Source organism: Astatotilapia calliptera, chromosome 8, assembly GCF_900246225.1.
Source record: "Astatotilapia calliptera chromosome 8, fAstCal1.2, whole genome shotgun sequence".
Classification (NCBI taxonomy): domain Eukaryota; kingdom Metazoa; phylum Chordata; class Actinopteri; order Cichliformes; family Cichlidae; genus Astatotilapia; species Astatotilapia calliptera.
In genome coordinates, this window is record NC_039309.1 from 9,876,747 (window position 1) to 9,899,697 (window position 22,951).

At 41.9% G+C, this 22,951-nt stretch overlaps 1 protein-coding gene across 14 annotated transcripts in view; it reads right to left on the reverse strand.

Moving 5' to 3' along the window:
* nrxn1a (neurexin 1a) overlaps positions 1 to 20,081 on the reverse strand; it is a 66,513-nt gene extending 46,432 nt beyond the window's left edge. For 9 of the 14 annotated variants that reach the window (XM_026178398.1, XM_026178388.1, XM_026178397.1 and 6 more), the window contains exons 1-4: positions 19,696 to 20,081; positions 17,180 to 18,612; positions 9,563 to 9,580; positions 8,724 to 8,753 (exon numbers count right to left, since the gene is read on the reverse strand). In XM_026178398.1, coding sequence (XP_026034183.1) covers positions 8,724 to 8,753; positions 9,563 to 9,580; positions 17,180 to 17,912 — 781 coding nt within the window. In that variant the 5' untranslated portion in view covers positions 17,913 to 18,612; positions 19,696 to 20,081. The remainder of the gene's footprint in view (positions 1 to 8,723; positions 8,754 to 9,562; positions 9,581 to 17,179; positions 18,613 to 19,695) is intronic. The other 5 variants (XM_026178399.1, XM_026178402.1, XM_026178401.1 and 2 more) reach the window with 2 other exon arrangements.
* Between the last annotated feature and the right edge of the window lie 2,870 nt (positions 20,082 to 22,951).

The following is a 22,951-nucleotide window of genomic DNA, read 5'->3' on the forward strand; positions in this document are numbered from 1 at the left end:
TTTATATAATTTCTGCAATAGCAGGAATGTAAGACTCACAGGACTGCTAATTAATCTAGTAATGTTGTGATCATTTTTTATGTTATGTCATGTTTACACTTTTTGTTCTTCTGGATATGCAGGGTGGTTTCAAGTGCTTATGTAGCAATAGACCACCATAGCAGAGACTCCCAGTCAATGTGATGTCAGTAAAACAAGTCTTTCTGGAAACATTGTGGTATATGGTACACAAACTGAAACTTGCCGCTTAACAAATAATGGTCATATATTTTCATGCAAGTGCTCTGGGTGCATGATATAACTAAAGATTAAAAATATCTCCTTTACCTTCGTACACTATATTAAGTTGGAAGTGGCTCCATAGTGTAGTGGTTTACACTTTTGCCTAACAAGTGATTGGCATTAGACCATTTCATTAAGATCCTGCTCCAATGAATAAAACAGGCTGTGGCCTGTTGTGAATAAGGGAGTTAATACTGCATTAAGTTGGCTTTTTAAAAAAAAAAAAACCTTACAAGATGGCACAATTCACTTGTTTCAGGTTGAATTTTCACACTACTTTAAGTAAAGCCAACTTTTTGTTTTTGCAGTGATTCATTGACTTGAAAGAATCAGATGCAACTGAAACCAGGTGTTATCTACATAATCATGATCATCAGTCATAAGAATTTTTATATACGTTCTAACAGTGAACAGCAGCATTTTATAACTTTTGAAAAGAAAGAAACTTTTGCATTCTTTCGTTGCTGGCGTGGATTGAAGACACAAATGTGTGATAATGTTGGTGCTACAATTTCAATGACAGGTCAATGCAGAAGCCTGGAGATTTATAGATTATACGGATGTGGATGTTGCAAAAACTTAAAAAGACGTTTTGGAGAACGCTTTGAAAAAAATGCCACAATTCCTTTACTGAGAATTTTGACTTCTTGTCCTATAGCAGCACTGATCAGTGGTTTTGAGTGGCGGCACCAATCTTTCAGAATACTCCAGCAAGTCCGGCACACCTTTACTGTTAATCATAATCAGTGACAGGGCTGTAGGGACGAACTTGCCTTTGGTTGATGTTGTTTTATGTTCTAGTTTCTGTGAAGCACTTTGTGATTTTATCTTGAAAGGTGCAATATAAATACATTTTTACTTTACTTACAACACAACTATTGAGGTCAAAGGTCAAAATTTAAGGTTTAGCCAATCCTGTTAATCGGTCATTGGATACTAGTGCAAAGCTAATAAAAAGTCAAAATGTCTTCATAAAATAAATTATGGTTTTGAGAATGGATTATAATAAATCCAATAACTCTTGGACTTATCTCTAAGCTACCAAAGCCTGCTTAACTATGATTGGTTAAGAAAACCCAAGCTTAATCTGGACCTTAATCTAACAAATCCCAAAATCTTCCCCACCATCAGTTTATGTAAATTCGCATTCAGGTGTATGTCTATAGAGATTATCGTTTACGATACTGGATTATTCATTAATTGATTCCCTGGATGAATGATGGCTTTCTGTTGATTAAGCACTCCATTAATTAGCTCTGATCGAATAATTGAAAAGAAGAGCAGCACATTAAACAGCACTGAAAAGAATCATTATGAGCAGTCCTTTTGTCAACAAAGAATTATATCTGTAAGAAGATATGAGTCTCCTTGAGTCCCATGTAGTGTATTTAAAACTTATTTAGAATATTAAAAACAAAGGACTGCTTGATTGCCTTTGCTTAATAAACAGCAAATCATCCACGCACCATCCATTAGCGATGAATGGATGGTTTGCTGTTTATCAAACAGAACCGTTATACTAGCGTTTTAATCAGTCAATGTGGTGGAGTGAGCCTATTAAAAGGTCTGAACCCACGGCTGGCGCCACTGAGGAGCCAGACATTTTTTATAGGGGTGGCCAGTGTCAAACCAAACGCCGGGGTGGCACAGAAATGGATGACTCGGTTTTATTGCTATGTGTTAAATTAATGTAGCCTAAATAGTCTTTTTTTTTCTTTTCTTTTTCAGGCATCACTTCAATGAAGAAATGCACTATAGGAGCTTGTGTAAGATATTTATCTTGTTGATAAAGATAAGGCTCATAAGATAATTGCCATTTAAATGTGTCAGAGAAACACGTAGATGGTCAGTAGGTATTAAATGTATTAACAGTTCTACATGTAGCCCCCTCCCCCCCATCAGGCTTTGTCATTAGTTGTGCAAGGTGGTCCGAGGGCTAGCCATGGCTTCCCCAGACAACCTCTTGGACAAACAACAACAAGGTCCATCTCAGGACTATTGCAAATCATATTAAATTTAGCAATGTTTTTGAGAAGATACAATCATTTAAGTGAATTTCTTTGAGATAGAAATAGAAGAAGTAGAGCATAACAAAAATAATACCGTACATCAGAAATCCTTTTCAATTTCCATGTTAAGAAAAAAACTATGAACAGCACACTTTTTGCCATTGTGTTCAATCCTTTATATCTTGTCCCTTTTTGTTCCTTTTATCTGTGTTCATATCTCTCTGTCTCTCTCTCTCTCTCTCTCTCTGTCTTGCTCAAATTTGGCCTTCTCTCTGGTACCCAGGGAAACTGGCTTGTTTCCATGACAATGTCTTCAGGCAGAACAGTGTATTTGTCTTAAGCTGGATAAGATCAGAGTCAGTTTCATCCCTTTTAGACACACTCACACCGGCATGCAGACAAACACATACAGTACATACAACATGGCACATATGCACAGTAAAGTAGAAGAGCACCAGAATTAGAAAAATGTGTAAAAAGCAGACAATTGGCAGCATTTAGATCCACACACATGCTTTAACATCTCTCACACACACGCACCTAATGAAACCCTCTTGTGGCATGTTGTTAACAAATAACAAGCACATAAAGAGCTCTTTTCATAAAGGTAATGTGATGGGTTTTTAATGAACACTTTGGCTATTTTAATTGTCATAGTTACGCCAGACAAGTGCCACAAGTAAATGAGTGTTTGTGTATGCATGCACGATTCCTTTGAGTGTGCGTATGCTCGTTCATGTGTCGTTTTGGCAAAAAGCGAAGAAATGAACTTCAAATGCCAGATGGGGTAGTGAAGTGAATCGCCAATTGGGCCGCTACTCTCGGTTCCCACCCAGGCACAATGGAAATTGCTAAGACAAGTAAGAAACAATTGGAGCACCAAGTACCCTGTTTCTTTCTCTTTCTTTCTAAAAATGGAGTGTGTGTGTCTGAGTGTGCGTGTTCGATGAGGTACGTGCATCACTGATGAATACCATGCCGGCTGATGCGAGGCTCTGTCAAGTCGGGGAGCCCAAGGAGAGATGCAGCACTCCTGCTGAGAAACGCTGCAGTCTTATCTCCCTTCCTGTCTCCCCGTGCGTCGCCGACCTTCTCTTTCCACCTTTCTTTTCCCACTTTCTGAATTCGCTCCTATCTTTCGTCACCATCACTTTTCTGCACTCTTTTACCCTACCCCATCCACCCGTCCTCCCACCCTCCCTTACATACTCATTGCCAGCCTCCGCTCTATCTTTCCCCTTCATCCTCTGCAAATGGAGAGTCCGTTTGATGTCTTTATTTTTAGGCCATTATAGGGTGCTTTGGCTTTGGGTGTTCCCTATTAGCGTTGCAGTGAATGCTAAAAAATGTAAATGTGTACGCTTGCTAATGAGCTGGTAATTGCATATAATTACCAGTAAAAGTATACATTTAGTAGTGGGATTGCAGCACATTTCCCATGTTGAATTCAGTAACTGCATCTCCCTGATAATGTGGGGGCTGAGCACTGTATGTGGTGCTGTGACTTTCATTACAAGAACTGCATGGGTGTTAAGCATTAATGAGTGTTGTAGTACAGTGGCGTAATGGGTGTTAGTAGTGGAGAGTAGAGGCAGAATTAGTCCCATTAGTGGAGAGTTTATATCTGGGATAATTGTCAATTTTCCAATAAAAACTTTGCTGCAATTGCTTTACCATTGCTGATTGCTAGAGGGCGCACAGTTTCTTTTTTCACAGCTCAAGATGAGGCCATCAGGAAACAAAATCATGCCAGTCAGTAAGGCAGGCAGCCAATCATCAGATTCTTGCCTTCTAACACTAAGCATCTCTCTCTCTCACCTCGAGTTGGAGGCTGCTCACTTGCCCGTCTTGTTAATTATGTAAGCTTTACAACATCAGCGGCTAATGTGCGTCTGATGAGTATCTTTCATTCATTGTACTTTGCTAGGATTAGCCGGAGGAACAGAAATCAGGCCAACGCAAACAATAACTGAGTGAATTTACATTTTTGAGTTGATACTTGTTCACTGTACCTAAAAGCATAAACGCAGGGCCTGTTCTTTCACTGCTTCCTGACAGCGCTGACACTAACTAAAATTTTTGGAGATGATTAATTTGCTGATTAATCATTTTAAAATGTCATAATATGGTGGAAAATACTCACCATGGGAGTAAAATGTCAACAATGGATCAACCAGCCTAAACCAAAACATATTGTGTTTAACTAGGCTAATTAATCTGAAATTAATGCCCAATCTTGGTAATGTTTTTGTTTGATTATACTACTAGTAATGCCATGGAGTTTGTATCTACTTCGCTTTGTCATACATGTGAATAAACTTAATATTTTGAAGTTTTTCACTGTTGGTCAGACAAATCCAAGACATCAACTTGGGCTGTAAAACATTTCTATTTATTTCATTTAATGTAACGGGTAAAAAAAGAAAATAGATAAAAATAGAAGCCCCACCAATTGGTCGAGGTAAATGGCTACACTACACATTCTTTCTATAATATACCCTTAGGTGGCTTTTGCTGAGATTTGGCAAAAAGATTTGGCATGATATAAATAAAAGTGCACTGCACCAGAATCTGTTGATCAAAAAACTAACTTGCCAATTAATCAATAAGTAATCATTATCTGTAGACCTAAATTATTTAAAACTAAAAAGGAAGGCATTTTGCTAAGAGCAACACATCATTTATCAATAATTTACACTGCTGCTGATTAATCTTCTGATGAGGGGCGAAGCATTTCAACAGTACCACCTAAAATAACAGAGTAAGATGAGAGTGTGCTGAGAAATTATACAAGTGTAATTAGACTAACAAAAATATGTATTTAAATTTTGTTTCAGCAGGCCTGTAGTTTATTAAAAAATAAACAGCTCTTGTATGATTTATTATTAGGGCTGTTGGTGGTGATGAGTAAGAGGTAGGAGACATGCTGTACTTTGCTGGTACCGACTGGTTCCTCTTGTCTTGGCGTCTGCTACCACTCCCAACCCCACATATGGTGGAGTCAGCACGGAGCTCGTCCACTGCGTATGTGTATGTGTGTGTACATGTGTGCTTTTTTTTCGTTCTTCCGAAAAAGCGCATTTATCCATGAAAGAACAAAAGGGGGTGGAGAGGCGGGGGGGGGAAACGCACAAAAGAGACAATTCAAAAAGAAATCCAAAGACTGTGATATTGGGCATGTGTGTGCACAGCCAGGAGTGTGCGTCCATCTGCGTGTTTTTACCATAAGACAATGTGTTAAAATGAGCCGCTTTGATTGCCGACGCTTTATGAGTCACAACTGATGACTCACAATCCACCTCCCCTGAACATGCACCCATGCACTCACACAAGACACACACTGACATACAGGCAAACACACCTCGCTCTCCACTGCCTTCATCCACTGACCGTGAAGAATATGTGCAGGCAGCCTTACTCATGCATATTTACACTGAACACATACTCACTCACCTACTCAGCGGGCACTCTCTAAAGGTTATTGTGTGTGAGTTTGCGTCTGTTTGTCCGTCCGTTCACGTACACGCATTTTTAAAGGTCACTTCAAGCGAGGCTGACCACTTGTCTGTGTAGCGTATAGATTGTTGGATTGATATCGAGAACACTTGGACATGCAGACAAACAACCATTATTAACTAGGCAGCCCGCTTCAGAGCTCGAAGAACACAAATATCATAAACAAGCATAGCTGCCAATTATGACCAAGAGCCACTCGTCAATCCTATTCAGAATCTACAATCATTCATTCACCCAGAACCCTTCACGGTCTATTCTTGGAGAGACAGAGAGAAAAGAAAAGGGCAAAATCTGCTACTTGGCTTTAAGCACATTTTCCATCCAGATTATTGCTGCTCAATACTTTTCATGAAAAAATCCATTTCCCCCCTCTTCCTTTGGCTGCTCGATACTTATGAAAATCCAATTTGGCTCCCTCCTTTCTTTCTTCCCTCCATAATTCGTGCATTTTCACCCACTCAAAGTGATTAGTGATCTGTGGGTATCATTTCCAGGGAGAATGATAACTGTGTTTTATGGAGGAGGGGAAAGGTCCAGCGCTCCCCATCAGGGCTGATCTCCCTTGGTGAATGACTGGGCTGGGAGGGCAGACAGGAGCACCGCTGTCCCTTTGCAGATACAGGCAGTTGCTCTACATCACAGGAGAAAAGACGACTCACTTTATCTCTCCCTCGCTTCCTATTTCCCTCTCTGCTCCCTCTATCATTCATTCCTTTAGCTGTTCTCTCACAGGCACGGTCTCTTTTTCTCAATTTCTCCTGCCCACACACACAAACGCACACGCACACACACACATATGCTATATATCTTTCTAAGACACCCCTCCCCACACCAATCCACCCCCTCAAAGAAACTCATTTCAGCTTTGCAGGCTCCTCAAAAAGCCTCTTTACGCTGAGCTAACCTAAGCTAGGCTTCGTCTGCACCATTTGACAGCCTTTACATCTCAGTATGCAGAGCAAAAACACACTCGCGCAAACACACACGCAGCCTTTTCATGTGTACAGTGTCTGAAAGAGGCTTCAAAGGTTTAAAAAATAAATAAGAGAAACAGTTTTACTTTTTAGCCTATCACAATCCAAACATCCGTAATAGCGAGGGCATCCACTATACACAAATACACTGAATACATTGTGTAATAATGCTGGAAACATATGTTAATACATGTCTGTCCTTAAGTAGGTGATTTAAAATGCTGAGCATAAGCCAGATGAAGCCATTAAATTTTCACTGCCACCTGGATGATTCACGGCAGACATTTTAAGGCAGAAACTTCAGCAATGTGAGTTTACTTAGCAATCAAAACACAGAAAAAAAAGCCCAGATAGAAATATACTTGTCATAATAGAGATGTCTTACATGATAGATGTTTAGAGACATCATTTGTTCTCTTCAAGATATTTCTATCTGCTAGCTAGGATGAACATTTCATTAAATGGCACATTTCAGCGAATGCACGGCAGCCCTGTCACAATGGGAGACAGCCGTCATCACATCGTCTCTCTCATCCAATCAAAGAGCACAATAGACGCAGATCAGCCTGTCACGATCAAGCCTGTCTTCATGTGGGCCAATCAGTGTATTCATCAGCGTCATGCAGAGCCGACCGATCGAGCAGCACCTACCTTCCCGATTTTCAAAAGCACGGTAGGCTCGAGCTTCTATTCAGTCGCACGCATGCAGGCAAAAGTAACAGCACGCTCACGCACGCATATGCACACACACTCATACGTCAACACCTTACCTTACCAAAAATGAAACATTCCAATTTAACAGCAATTGCACATAAGAATTTGAAGCTGAACAGCTCTAAGTCTGAAATTACCATACATTCAAGAGCCTGTCAATACATTCAACTTCAAAACCATCCAGAATAGCTCATTAGCCATAGATACATAAAAAAGTATGGGAGGTACCTCTGAGCTTTCCTAAAATCACAAAGGGTGGTGTCCCACACAGAGTGTAAGAGGGCAGGAACAAAGAAGGAGAAGGAGAAGGGGGTGGGGCAAGAAGAAAAGAGGTGTGGCAGTGTGAGTTTTTTGGCCATCAGTGAACAGTTTTCAAGCAGACCAGTGGCACTTGTTTTTGGGGATGTCTTCAAAAACACTGGGCAACTTGTGTTTTGAGGTGTAGCAGCAATGCTTTCATATGCTGCAGGAACATCTGTTCAGAATCACATGCGCTCGCCAACGTATTAACGGGAGCCCATGTGAGCACCGGCAACGGCAGAGCGAGACATGCTGGAAGCAGATGAAAAGCCATGGAGGAGTGCGGATGTGCGTTTCTCTGAAAGCTTCCAGTCACTGATTCAAACCCTGTTGTAAGAGCACACATGCACATGTATGGCTACATCGTGCACACACACACTCAGCACTCACATCCCTCTCAGTCAAACTCTTACACACAGATGAGAGAAAATGAAATGAGGTGAATAGTAAAGACCAAATCAAACCATCCATGTTGTCAGTCGGTCAGTCGGCCCATAGATCCATCTCCATGACCTGGAGCCCTGCCAAGTCTAATCCAACCAAGCGCTGAAGCAGCAGCCATCTACACCCTCCCGTTACTCCAGCCTTGACTACTGAATATATATCTTAGAAGAAGTTTCTCTCAGATTCATCACTTAACACCTAAAATAATCTTCAAAGGCATGGTTCAGGTCTAACTGTTTCAGCAAATTGCATTCGTTTCAGCTTAAATTAAAACTCTGGACTGTTTAACGTCTTAATCACGGAGAAAAAACTGACCTTCGTTCAGTGCCTAGAGAGACAACTTTCTTCGGCTCCAGGTGGCGATGAGGTGGGGGAGGGATACAAGGAGTGTTGGAGGAGTGTAGGGGGAGTTAAGAGGTAAGGGGGAGGGAAGGGTGATGGTATAGCAGAGGACAACAGGAAGTGAGGTAAGAGGAGGCCATACCTTGGTCGCCAATCATCAGGTGTGCCAGACCTTAAAGGAAGACAAGAGCACAGTCAGCACAGTAAAGGATCATGGGGTCTGTGTGTGCGCATGTATGTGATTTTGTGATACAGGAGTTTGTCAATGGCATGCTGATGAAGGCTAAATTTCTCTGTGCCGGTGTGTGTATCTGTGAGTGCATGAGTCATCTAAATTATACAAAATCTCTAAAAAAAACCCAAAACAACCCTCGCTTTGAAGACACTTACTTATCCTAGGCACCGATCCTACGCACAAACAGGTATGAACACAGACGTTTGCACATAGCCATAAACTAGGTCGTACACTTTACAGTATTTGCGCGTCTACATAACCTCGAGGCAAGAGCCACTTCAGATGATTGCGCATGAGATGTAGTACTTACCAGATATCAGCATCCAACCCCTACATACCCACACAGACCAACATACATCTAGGCTGGTTACCTTTTTTTAACCTGGCTATCTATTACTAATGTATTTCCATAACAGAAAATGTGCTGAGTGAGAGATGAAGGTAATACTGACATGGAAAAGATGTGAAAGCGAGAAGAGGAATGATGAAAAAGAAAAGATGATCATGATTACGAGTTAACTGAAGAGCAAGAAAGGTGTCGATTAGAAAAAAGAAGCGAGAAGAATGAGGAAAAGTTTGAACTAAGAGATAGATAGATAGATAGATAGATAGATAGATAGATAGATAGATAGATAGATAGATAGATAGATAGATAGATAGATAGATAGATAGATAGATAGATAGATAGATAGATAGATAGATAGATAGATAGATAGATAGATAGATAGATAGATAGTACAACCTACCTGGAGTGTAGCTGTGCTCTGGAAAGGTGTTGCGGCCGGCCGAGGAGAGAGAGAGACAGACATTCATTAACATGCATGCTCAGCCCTTGGGTTACCATGGCTACTTACTGTACATGCACACCTGTCCGGGGTTACCGCGGCAACACACATGCAAAAGTCCACGCACGGACACAATGGATACCATGCTGCACTGGTAGCCAAAACTGAGATTTATCTATACATACAGATGAACAGTCTCTCTACGACTCCACGCGGGTACAAAAACACATATCTAAGAGCGTAAACAAACACACGCCCACCCACACTTGTAGGGTACACAGGGGTGGAGGTAGGGGTATTCAGGTAGAGGGGTGGGGAGGGGGTGTTGGTGTAAATATACAGTCCTACCTGTAGGTTTGGATTCAAGAGCCATTTACCCCATAACTTACCTTGTAGCCGCTTCCTCTCCCCGGAGCCCCCCGACATATAGCATGCAACACACACTTTCAATCTCGCAATCTCTCCCACATCCTCTTTACCTCTCTCCCCTCCTTCTCTCTCTCTCGCTTTCTCTCTCTCTCTCTCTCTCTCTCACACACACACACACACACACACGCACACACACTCACACCAACGTCGACTATGGCAGTAATAATGATGTGAAATAGCAGGGTAAACATGTAGGGATGGATTAGCAGTGCAGGAAGACAAGGGGCATGCATGGTCCAATACTGGGACAGAGTGTGTGTGTCTGTGTGCTTGTGTGTACATGAAACTTTGGGCGCCTGTGTGTGGATGTGTGAGTCTTGAGCTTTGTGTTCATGTGAGTGTTTCCTTCCCTCTGCCCTTGTGCCGGTGGCATGGCAGAAACAGGTGGAACCATTAGCATGCTAACAGTGATTTGCCCTCAAGGACAATGCAAGCCAGGCCAGGCCTAACAAGCCAGGTTCACTCTGCCTTCACTGGAGGGCAAAATAACTTAGACAGTAATTACATTTATGCACGGGCTCTGCTCAAACTGTCTTCACTTACTACATCTATATTCTGAGTATCTCAAATCATTTTATTTCACCAAAGTGACATATTGATGTGCTCCGGAACAAAACCCTCATAAATAGTTCCTTCATTGCACTGGTATTAAATATGTAATATACTGCAGTTTTTTCAGGGCTGAGAATGCCTACAGTAAATAACAACATTACGCTTTGCAAATACTTCTAGGCTTGACACAAATCTGCAAAAATATGAGCAGGAATAAAAGTGGATCATTTGGGAGCCTTGAAGATACTGTGTAATTGTAAACGTGTACGGAAACTAAGACTGCCACAGCTAAATTGCTTATTTCTAGCATAGTCCTAAGGATTCATATTTTCCTCTAGCAGAGCATGTTCATTCTGTATTAAAGATTCATAACTGAATTTTTTTCTAATTTTTAGAGGGTTATAATTTTATCTCAAAGCTTTATTGTGCAGCTACACCGAGGCTGCTGGGTTCAAAATAACACAGTAATTTCAAGGTACCATATAAAAGATAAACCTTTATGCCCGGCTTTGCCTGACTCTACACAAAACAACTACACAGTGTCGGCTCATATACTCGCAAATAATGATCATCCCAGTTTTGAAAGCGACAACTCTTTCACAACCTACAATCAACATATTTGCAACCTTAGATGCTATTAACATGTTTTTGCTTCAGTCAAAGAGACCTGGGTCTCTAGTCCCCTTCTTTTTTAGCCATCCACTTAATTTTAAACACAAACTGAGAATTATCTCCTCTAAAGTGTGTCAGTGCATCTAGAATGAGAATTTCCTTTGAAAAACTATAAATCCGTAAGAGTAACTCACTGCTAGTGTTGCTGATGCATATATATTGGTTCAGCCTGCGGTTCCTGGGGTTTGAGATATCCCACAGTGCCGGTATCTTGTCACACCAAAATGAACAACAGCGCATGAGGCCAGCTTTTTTAAAAATAAATATTATAGATCCAGAACACACAAAATAGCCCTCCAGAAAATGTGGGCTATCCAAAGAAAACACATCATCTGCTCAGTTTTTCCTCACCAACTTCTTTATATCTCTGAACCAAGAATGATTCTGAGAATTTAAAGATGGCGTTGCACTCTTCTGTCCAAGGTCTGTGTGTTGGTTAGCTGGCTAAGAAAGACTGCACTTTCAGTAGAAAAGCTCAGTCCATTAAATCTGTTTCCAGAACTAATGTCTGTGAGTTTTTTTAATACTACTACCAGTAAGTAACTAAAAAAGATTTCAATTAACCTTCAAGAGCTGACTGTTAAGCTTCTTTAGGCTTTTTAAAAAAAAATTATTGTGCCTAATGTGCACTGATGAAATTGACAGATGAAAAAACTGCTGCTGATATGCTTGACACAGCTGAACCCACCTTCTCATTTTTCTTTAATTGCTGAGTTGCCCTTTTGGTTAACTGCAGTTTCCTCCACATAACAAACTGATGCATTTTCCTCCCTCACAGAATTTGTTATTGTCCTTCCTATCAATCAAGGCATTTGATTCCCCCCCTTCTAGCAACTGCACAAATCAACTAGTTTTCCTTTGACTGATTGCTTTAGAATTTAGGGTATAGAATTTGCCTCTTCTTTTCTTTTTTTTTGCCCATAAAGAATTTTATATATTAAATCCAAAAGCAATTAATAATTGTGACGCTATACGTGAAAAGCTGGCCAAATATAGAAACCAAAAATGCAGCTGCACACAAAAACAGCTATGCTATTTCCAGTGTTTGTTATCTGAAATTCACTGTCTGCAAATGCCTCTCAAAACTATGTCCCCAAAACGTAGCGTATCAACCCATTTCTGATGCATAAACTGCAAATAAAAGGCATGCTATTTTGCACTATATCCTTATCTGCCAAACCTCATGGCTATGAGGGGAAAGCCTGGCTCAGCTAAGCTACAAATGCCTTGGGGTGCAACCCGGTCAGACAGCCAGTGAAATTTTTAACTCTTTTTGGGGGGGCCATTTTAACCCAGAAGTTTTGCAATTTTATGCAAATTAATAATTAAAATAATGAAAACATTGAAAAATGTTGTGTTACAATTGCACATCATTTTCATTCAACATTTATGCCTAAACTCTGAAATCTTAATCTACAAAAATAAAAAGAGAAGAGTCTGAACTGATTTGCTTACACCAAAACTTAATGCTAAGCTACAATACCAAGTCTCAGAGCAAATTTCAGCTCTAAAGTAAAACACAATAATATGTTTTCTCTGAAGCTGCAATTTAGTTTGAAAAGAGAATTTCCACATTATTTTAACCATGTAATGCTACAAAGCTTCTTACTTAAGACATTGAAGCACATCCGTCTAAGCAGACCTCCAAACTCGAGACTACAATTTATGTGACTACAATTACTAACAGCAGCCACTGGTGCCAAGAGAAAAAACATGACTCTGGCGCATGTTTTCCAAAACAATTGGCTTCACTCACAAATGAAATGTGAGTCCAACACTAGGAATATAAAACACCCCCTTAAAAGGAATAAGTGGCCTCTTGTTGAGCGACGAGTGCCAGAGAAAAGTAGATATTGTATCTGGTGTGAGCTTTTCCATAAAATGTCTTCACCTCTTATTTAGCCTGTAAAGCTACACCGCTGTTAGGAACCTCAGTGGTATTGTGACTAATGCTGGTGCTGGAGCCAGTGCACTGTGTGAATGTGTTTCTCTGTGTGATTGTATATTTTGTGTTGCACGTGTTTGTGCAGGTATGCGTGTGCCACTGCTGTCTGTCTCCCACTGTGCCCTAAGCAGCAACAGCAGAACAGCAGACTGGATTAGACTGGCTTGGATCATACCTAATTCTCAGTGCAGCACTGAGTTTCTGCACAGAGCTGATCATAGCTTCACCTTTCACTTCCTGAACACACGTGCAGCACAAAAGCCCAACAACTGCTATTTATTTTAGCACTAATGATTTAGTCTGCAAAATGCCAAAACTACTAAATAATACTAAAAATTGTCTGGCGTTAAGTACCGGGGCACAAGATGATGCTTTTAAACTCTTATTTTTTCTGACCAGCAGCCCAAAACATAAATATATTAAATGTAAAATGATACAAATGACAAAAAAGACAGCATCTCTCACTTTTTAGAAACTAGATCAAGGGAATATTTGGCATTTCTACTTTAGAAGTGGCTTAAACGCATTTTCATGATTACTTAATCAGCAGATGACTCACCCAATTAATTGCTTTTTGCTCATAAAATATTGGAAAATAGTTAAATAATAGTCAAGGTAAGATACTCTGCTTGTTTTATTAGTCGGTACAAAAACCAATAAATATTCAGTTTACTTTCATATATGACAAAGAAAAACATCAAATGCTTACATTCGGGGACATTCTTTGTATTTTCTTCCTAATTAATTCATTTTTAATCATCAAAACAGCTGCTAATTAATTTTCTTCTTATTTCTCTCTCATATAGACTAATTATTTCCTCACAAATGAACATAAACGTACCTACTTTAATACCGTTTTTATCTCCGTGGCATGTTAGGAGTGGTGGTCAAGACTTTCATTATTGCCTTTGACGACCCTCTCCGTGCTGCGTCTGATTTTTAATTGCACTAACTTTTGCTTCCTCGCATCCCCTCTCCTCCGATGACCCGGAAAACTCCACATGTAGCAGTTTATTTTTACAGTGCTTGCTTTGTAGTGTCATTTACAGGATTGACAGAAAGCACATACTGAGGCGCAATGCACTGTTGTGCTGTGCCGTCAAGCAAAGCCCCAATTTGTTTTTTCATTTACAATCGAAAACATTTTTATGAAGCCACGTGGCGCATTTTAGTGCAAATAATAATGTAACAATTCAGAACAAACAGCACTGTTCTATACATGAATTAGAGGATTTAAAATGTTCATTTAATTACTATTATAGCTGCAGCTAATTCAATGTATTAAACAACTTTCATATTTCATGAATTTATAAACAAGAGATTTTCATATCCATCTGTCTTTAAAAGGTAAAATTTTAAATTGTTCCTTATAGAAGATTCTAGGAAATCTTTATGAATCAGTTAGACAGGGCGTCCAACTGTGAAGCCTGTTATAAGTAACCAGCAGCTCTTAAGGCTGGCACTATGGATCCATGGATTTGTATAATGGAAGCTTCGGCACCGCTGTCCTTGCATCTCGTCCTTGCATCTTCACCTTATATCCTCACTGGGAGGAGCTAAGATGCGAGAAAGAGATGTGAGGGGAGGAAGCAAAAAAGTATATTGAAAAGAAGCCCATATGTTGCCTTTTGTAGTGGTTAATAAGGTCATTTCAAAGTCATTAAATTCTAAATCAATAAATAGACTATGTCACTGATTCTTGTCTTAAAACATTTAGATATCACCTTGTTTTTACCAGTGGCTGGTAGGAGGTAACACAGCCTTTCTGTGTGGAGTCTGCATATTCTGCCTGTGCCGATACTGTGCAAAAATATGCATGTTAAGGTATTAACTGATTCTAATTTGGACATTGGTGTGACTGTAAGTGTGAATGGTTGTCTGTCTCCCTGTTGTTAGCCTAGTGATGAACTGGTGCCTGTCCAGTGTGACCTATGATAGCTGGGATAGTCTCCAGCCCTCCAACATGACTCTCATTTGAATAAGCAATTAAGAAAATAGATGGACAGATGTTAATGACCATCGCCAGACCACTACACCATGTGAGACATGGGGAAATCAAATGTTTCTGTGAGTCCACAAAATGCAACAGCTGTTAAAGTTCTGAAGAAAAACAACTGAAAACAAGGTCCAATGCAAAATCTGTAAAGACACCATTGAAACTGATAAGTACTGAATAATATTTTTGCTTAAAATGCCCATCTGCACCTGCTATGGAATGTGTGTGGCTATTTTCTTTCCAGGTACTAGAGGTGGACAACACAGGCAACCCTGGCAACACCTGAAGCCAGTGTGTTGACTTTACAACTAAACCTGTCATTGTTAGTTTAGGTTCACTTCTTATGCTTCCTATTTTTTTTAATTAACTGTTTGTTAATTGCCTCGTTTGTGTGCATCTCCCTTGTTTGTTGTAGGACAGGTGGCCCGATTTGTGAACATGCCTCCTAGATTAAACACGCAGTAATCTCCACTCACTGCCACATGCGTGTAAACAGAGTGGAAAGACTGCGTGGCAGATATGATGCCTGAAGTCATTTGGAGCTGCAGGTACAAACGAGTGCAGAAGGGGGGAGGCTGGAGCTGAGGCGTGGAAGCAGGAGGGTTAGGAACGCATCTTTCATCGTGTCTTCTTATTAGTCCTGTTTCCATGGTAACCTAAGCCAGCCTACTGTCCACTAAATGCTAGGGTGTGATATGACGGGTGGCTAAAGGGGATGTGTGATGTTGAAATTGGTGCTGGGTGGGGTTTAAGGTTAGCCATGATGGAAGGCCACTCGGCTGTTTTTTGGCTGATACATTTGTGTCATTTAAAAAAAAGAAGAGGAAAAAGAAGAAAAATCAATTGCTGGGGGGGGGGGCGGCCTGATTGGTATCGCTGGTGCTGAAAACAAAAAAGCACAGACTCGTTTTAGAGAGCTATCGATTAAGAATGCAAATTATCTCTGAATGAACTGAAGCAAATCTGAAGACACACACAACTTAGAAGGGGGAAATTAACGAATTTGCAATGATAACCATAACCTGGTAGCTGAGTTCATTAAGCAGCTGTTTCATTTTTGTAACAGCCATCAGTACGCTGCCCAATGTATTGGCACTTGTAGTGACCAAAGGCACTACTGGAAGTATTAAGAGAAGGTCTTCTAGCAGTTATAAAACGATCTGCGGCATACTTACAAGCGTTTATAGTCTGACTTTTTCATCTTTATAAACACAACACTGTCTCCTTTTTTATTATGCATAAAAGCACTGACACAAAATCATTACACACAATCACACAGACGCAAACAGAGCATCTTAACAGGCTGCAAGCTGTTCAAATTAATGGCAGGCGATAGATTGTACACACATCATTCAGCACCCTATGTATGGTACCTCTGAAGGCCATTTAGAATCAATGCAAATCCATTAACACAGGCAGGCAGGTGTCGGCCATATAACAACCACTGATTTCCAGCATCTAAGCCCTGCTCCAATTAGAGTTTCTCAACATGAGCCAACAGCCATGTCCACAACTGATCTATATAGTTATTGTGTTTTGCCAAATGCACCTACTGAGCTCCTCAAAACCTGCAGCCAGCCATTTTAGTGACTTTCAAGAATTTGTTTCAAATTGTTTTCAAGCTCTCTTCTCCAGCTTCACTACACTGACTTCTCTTCCTGGGAGTGGGCTTAATTTTGGGTTCTGGAGGAGCTCACTTAAACTGGGAGCCACCGGCAGGTGTAAGAAATCAATCTCAAACATAATCAGTATGCATGTCTTGCACTGTTTGTGAAGGCTCCTGGTCCATACACACAAATTGAAGGTAAATGTGAAGGTGTGAATGAGAAATAGATATCTTTGTTGAAGGACTTGGTGTTTGTAAAGAGAGGTATACATATATGTCCACATATGTAAGCGTATGTGCATGTGTCTTTTGAGGTGTACATGTGTATGTGTAAAGGATGGGATGTATATGATGGGTCAGCATGATTTTGGGCCTTACCTTCGCTGCAGTCATTGCCTTGGTAGCCGGTGTCGGAGCAGTCGCAGACAGCCTGGTCGTTGACCACATTGCACACCCCTCCGTTCTGGCACTGATGGTCTGGGCCACAGCCAGCTGTTACTGTGACGCCCTCTGAGCCGTCTAGTGTCACCAGTGAGCCATTGATGCTCACTGCCGTGATCCAGCCACGGAAGGCAGGGTGTTCCCGCACTGAAGGAGAGGTGAGGCGGAGGGGCGAAGAATGTAGCTCTGGGCTCACCCCGCCCATGTAGGTATGACTGAATACTGTCATGTCTCTTCTCTTACTCTTCACTTCTGCCCATCCTTCCAATCGCCCATCCACCTCCAACGAGGTGTTCCTCCAATCCCGCTTGACACGCACTGCGTGCCACCGCCCATCACTCACCGCCACACCTGACTGCAGCTCAGCCGGCTCAGCACAGAAGATGGAGAAACGCAGCCGAAGGTGACCGTGGAGAAGCAGCAGCTCCAGAAAGTCGCAGAATCCCTCGTCATCCAGGTAGAGCAGCAGGCCCTCCTGGCTGTGAGTCCGCAGGCTGAAGCTCAGCACACTCTCGCAGCAAGCGTTCCATACTGGGAACCGCCCCCACTGGCTGGAAACGCCTCCAAACTCCAGGACCTCACCTTGGGCCTGGCCCCCCACGCTGCACAGGCAGAGCCCCAGGAAGAGCAGTGGGGCTGCCGCCCAAACACAAACCGCCATTACACTCATACACACACTCACGCTCACACTCACACACACACACGGGAGGAGATAGTGGCTAGAGCTGGGGTGTTCCCTCTAGCCTACAGCTCATGGTGACAACTGTAGGGGCTTGTGAAGAACTCTTTATGGGTTTCTCAGGTGACCCTTCTATCTTGCAAGTGCTCCTTTCAAAGGTTGGCTCCTATAGGATTCAGCTCCAGGAAAGGGAGGGGGTCAAACAGCGGCTCCCGCCATCCTTTCAGTATGCTTTGGACATCTTTTTTTCCCTTGGCCTCTTGTTTGTGTCGTCTCTGAGATGCTCAGTGTCTCCTCTCCATTCAGTCTTTATTCTTATCTTCTGACATATGAGATTCCAGGTGTGTGTGTTTGTGTGAACGTCTGTGTGAGTGTTAGATATGTGACAAATTGTATGTGAACTCCATCTTTGTGCCCTAGATAGGGCCTTATCCCCCATGCAGGCAATTCCCCACGGAGTACAAGTGCAAGTGTGTGTGTGTGTGTGTGTGTCTCACACACTGGTAATAGAGAGAAATGACACCGTCATAGCAGTATTTTCTCCCCCTCCTCCCTTTCTTAGTAGGGCAAGACTTAAAGTGTGTGTGGGCAAAAAAAAATATGTGTGTGTTTGTGTGTGTTCGAATGTATGTGTGTGTGCAAGTGAGGTATGTGTGTCTCTCACTGCCGCGTCATCACTCTCTCCAGCGACCTACAGAGAGAACAGAGACGGCACAATCAACCAGGGTCACACACACACTCACGCATACATATATACAATACACAAACTCTCGCGCACACATACACAACCTGATCCCGCTGTTGTTCTCAGATTACTCTTTCTCGTGCATTTCTGCGCGCATACACACAAAGACATCATATTGTCACACTACACAAGGAGCAGGCCCACATAAGTCTTTATAAACATACAGATTAACACGTAGAATTTTTACTTCCACGCAGCCCACACGGCAGTGGTTTAAGCCAAGCACATACAGTATATAGGCACGCGCATACATACATACATACACAAACAGCACCTCCTTCAGCAGAGCTCCCATCATGCCGCAGGAGATTTTTATAAGGTGGCATACCTGCGGCGGCCTTAATGTCCAAAAAGAACAGCTGGACCCACTCTGACACTGGCGGTATTCTTACAGATTTTAATCAACACCTTTCGTGTTTCAGTTTATTTTGTAAATGGGTTTAACGAGGCTACCTCGCGGCACCGTCAAACACCGTGTTAGGTTCATCACAAAGAGCGGGAGCAGCACCGCGCGCTGCGGCGGATGACTCAAACCGCCTCGCTTTTATCGAATTAACGGCTTCAGAGCCCATTTCAAACAGTTGAACACATTCACACGCGCACACACGGCACAACCCCACAGTGGCAGCAAATGCACACGCACAGTGGACTACACGTAGCGTCTTCTCGGAGTCTTTGAGAGGCGAAAAGCGGCGACATCACAGTTATTGATAGACGGGGTGAATGAATGCGGTTGAAATATCGATTCTCGATTTGCGGCTATATTTTCTCTCCATTTTTTTCTCCCTCTCGACTACACCGGGGGTTCGGTCTCATCACCTGAGCCCTTAGCGCCTGACGTTAACTACAGCTTAGCTCACCGGTTACATGTTAATTACTTATTTTTTTTCTTTATACGGTTAACCTGCTGTTTTAATTGGAATTACACCTGTAATAGTGTCGTGGCAGCCTCGCCCCGGTAAATAAAAGGCAAACCGACCGCGGTGTTCCCTCAGCTCAGGCACATATTACACTAGAAAACCGACCTACCTCACGCGCATCCTGTGGTTCCGTGGCAACAGTGCCGCGCGCGGCTCATCGATTTCCCTTCCATTTGAGGAGAATCTCCCCCGAATTCGCGAGAGAGGAGAGAGCAGGCGCGCGCCTGGTGGCAGACTGAGTCGGTCTACCGGACAGGGACGAAACTATCATAGGATCGCCTCCAGGCGACAAGGTGCTATTGCTCTCTCTCTCATACACACTCTCTCTAGCTTCCCTTTCCTCTCTCGCGCTCAATCTCTCTCTCTCTCGCTCGCTCGCTCTCTCTCTCTCTGTGACTCAATGCCGCTCTCCCCCTCTCCTTCTCTCCGTTCTCCTGAGGAGGAAAAGGTGCAGTCTGATGCTCTCCGCGAGACTCGACAGAGGGAACGTCACGTGGTCGCAGGAGAACGATGGAGTGTGAATGTGTATTTGTGTGTATGTGTGTGTGTGTGTGTGTGTGTGTGTAAGAGAGAGAGAGAGTGAGAGGAGAGGATGGGCGGGGCCGCGCGCCGCTGCAGCACCTTGGACAGGGCGCACTCACCGCCCGTACGAAGCTGAAACGCTATTACCGGAGGCAGAAAATGAGGCGAGAGCCTGGGTAGATCCGAATGATTAAATCCGCGAGTGACAGTGAGGATGGCCTTTACTTCACTGGCGCCACAGGAGCGAGAGTAAAGACAGCGATTCAGTGAACTGTGGGGGAAAGGACGGATTGAAGATGCCGTGTCAGTTTACAGATCTCTCTCAATCTGTTTCTCTTCTCACACAGAGAAAACATAATCCATCTGAAAATAGATTACATACGGTGTTCAGACACCACACGGACATATTACTGTTCACACCCTCCTTAGTTCCAGTTAAGAGAAACCTTCAGGGTGGATAAGGCCCTTGAACACTCTGACCTCAGCCCCTTCCAACACCTTTGGGATGAGCTAGTGCCATTTCTGTGTCAGGCCTTAAAGCCCACCAGTGTCTTACTAACTGTGCCAGGAGTGTTAATCTCACGCTCTAGTGACTGAACTGGAACAAATCCACAACCATATAGTGTCAGCACATTAGACTGAGATGTTCAACAATAATTTATGGCTGCCATATCTTAGATAAGAATCTGAGCATTATTATTATTTTTATTTTATTTTCAGTTTCTGATTTTAATTGATTTTAGTTATTGTTCCCACAGTGGAATTTATTGTTTCAATTGTCTTTTTAAGTGTTTTAAAACACTTTGTTTTTGCTGTCTTTTCATTAGCTTCAGTTTTAGTTTTAGTCTTTTTATTTGTCATAATGAGGGTATTTGTCAGGGTCAAGATTTAAGAACCTTACAAAAGGTATTCCAAACAAACACAGTTGAATCACACTCATCTTGAAATCCTGGGTCTAGGTAAAGAGATGCACCCACACCTCAATGGGCAGGTTGTTGTCAAATGCAACAAGCTGAAAAAGAAATACATTTCCTTTCCAGTTTTATGAGCACAATGTTTTGTTTTAGTGGATTTTAGTATTTCTTTCTTAGTTTTTGCATATTTGTCTGACTTGCATGTTTCAGATCATCAGACAAATTTTAATATTAGACAAAGATAACCCTAGCAAACACAAAATGCAGTTTTAAAAAGATTATTGAATTTATTAAGAGAATAAAGCTCTCCAGACCTACTTGGCCCTATATGTGACAGATTAACTGCCTCCCGGTTTTAAATTATTAATTAACTTTATTGTTAATTATCCAAATTTTGGGGGAAAGTTGAGTTCACTTTCACTAGCCTCACCGAGGCCTGATTGCCGCCAGATCCGTTGACTCAAGAAATTGCTTAAATAGAAACTGTCTGACGAAGTGAAGATCTCAAAAGCAACACATCATGCCACGATCTAAAGGAACAAGAACAGATGAGATACAAAGTCATTTATCAATCTGGAAAGGGTTGCAAAGCCACTTTTAGCTTTGGGACCCCAGTAAACCACTGTAAGAACCATTATCTACAAATGGAGTAAATTTGGAACAGCGGTGAACTTTCCCCGAAGCGGCCAGGCTATTAAAATATCTCAAAGAGCACATCAACGACCCATCCAGGAGAGTTCCAAGTAGAAAACCACTGGTGACCAAAGGGAACACAAAGACTTGTCTCACATTTGCCAAATAACATCTTGATGATCCCTGGGAATTTTGGGAAAAATATTCTGTGGCCTGTGGCATAATGTTTTCAGGGAAGTTTTGAGTCCTGCTACATCTAGCATAAAATTAACACAGCATTTCATAAGAAGAACATCATGCCAACAGTCAAACATGGTGGTGGTTGTGTGATGGTCTGGGGTTACTTTACTACTTCAGCACCTGTAGAATTTGTTGTAATTGATGGAAACATAGATTCTGCTCTATATAAGAAAGAGAATGTCCAGCCTGAAGCTCAAGTTCACTTAGTTTATGTGGCAGGACAATGGTCCAAAACACACCAGCAAGTCCACCTCTGAATGTTAAACAAGTGAAAATGAACAAAAAGAGGTTTTGGAGTGGCCTATTTAAACTTCTGACTTAAATCAGGTTGAAATGCTTTGGCATTATCTTAAACAGGTTGTTCATGCTAGACAAAAAAAAAATCTTCATTTAAAAGCTGCACCATGTATTTCCTCAGGTCTAATATTAAAATTAGTTTGATGCTCTGAAACAAGGGTGACAAACATGCAAAAAATGAATAAATCAGGAGGAGAGCAAATACGTTTTTACAGCATTGTCACGGTCCTGGGTCGGTTCGACCCAGCATTTTGAGTTTCTTATGTTTTAGTTTATTTTTGCATTATGGATCATTTCTTATTCTCTGGTGATACTGTTTTGATTATAATTATGTTCTGTTCCTTTAGCTATCCGATGATGATGATGATTATTTCTGGTTTAGGTCTTGCTATCTTGCCCTCATTTTTAGTTTAGGTTGCCTGTGCTTAGTCTTCTCTGCCCGTATGTCCCTCTGTCTGTCCAGGGTGTCTTGTCTGGTCCTCTGTGTCTGTTAGTTTCCTGTTTTATTCTGAAGGTCCTTGTCTTATGTGAGTGTTTTCAGGTTACGTTTCCCCTGCCTCGTCAGTTGTGATTTTCCCCAGGTGTGTTCCCCAGGTGTGTAATCGCTTGATTACTGCCTCAGTGTATTTAAACCCAGTGTGTCTTTGTGTCAGTGTCGCGTCGTTAACGTCTGTTCATCCTCTTACCCCACCCCCCGTGTGTTCTGTTTGCCGTCCTGCTAGTTTATTTGCATTCCAGTCTAGCGAGTTCTTTGTTCAG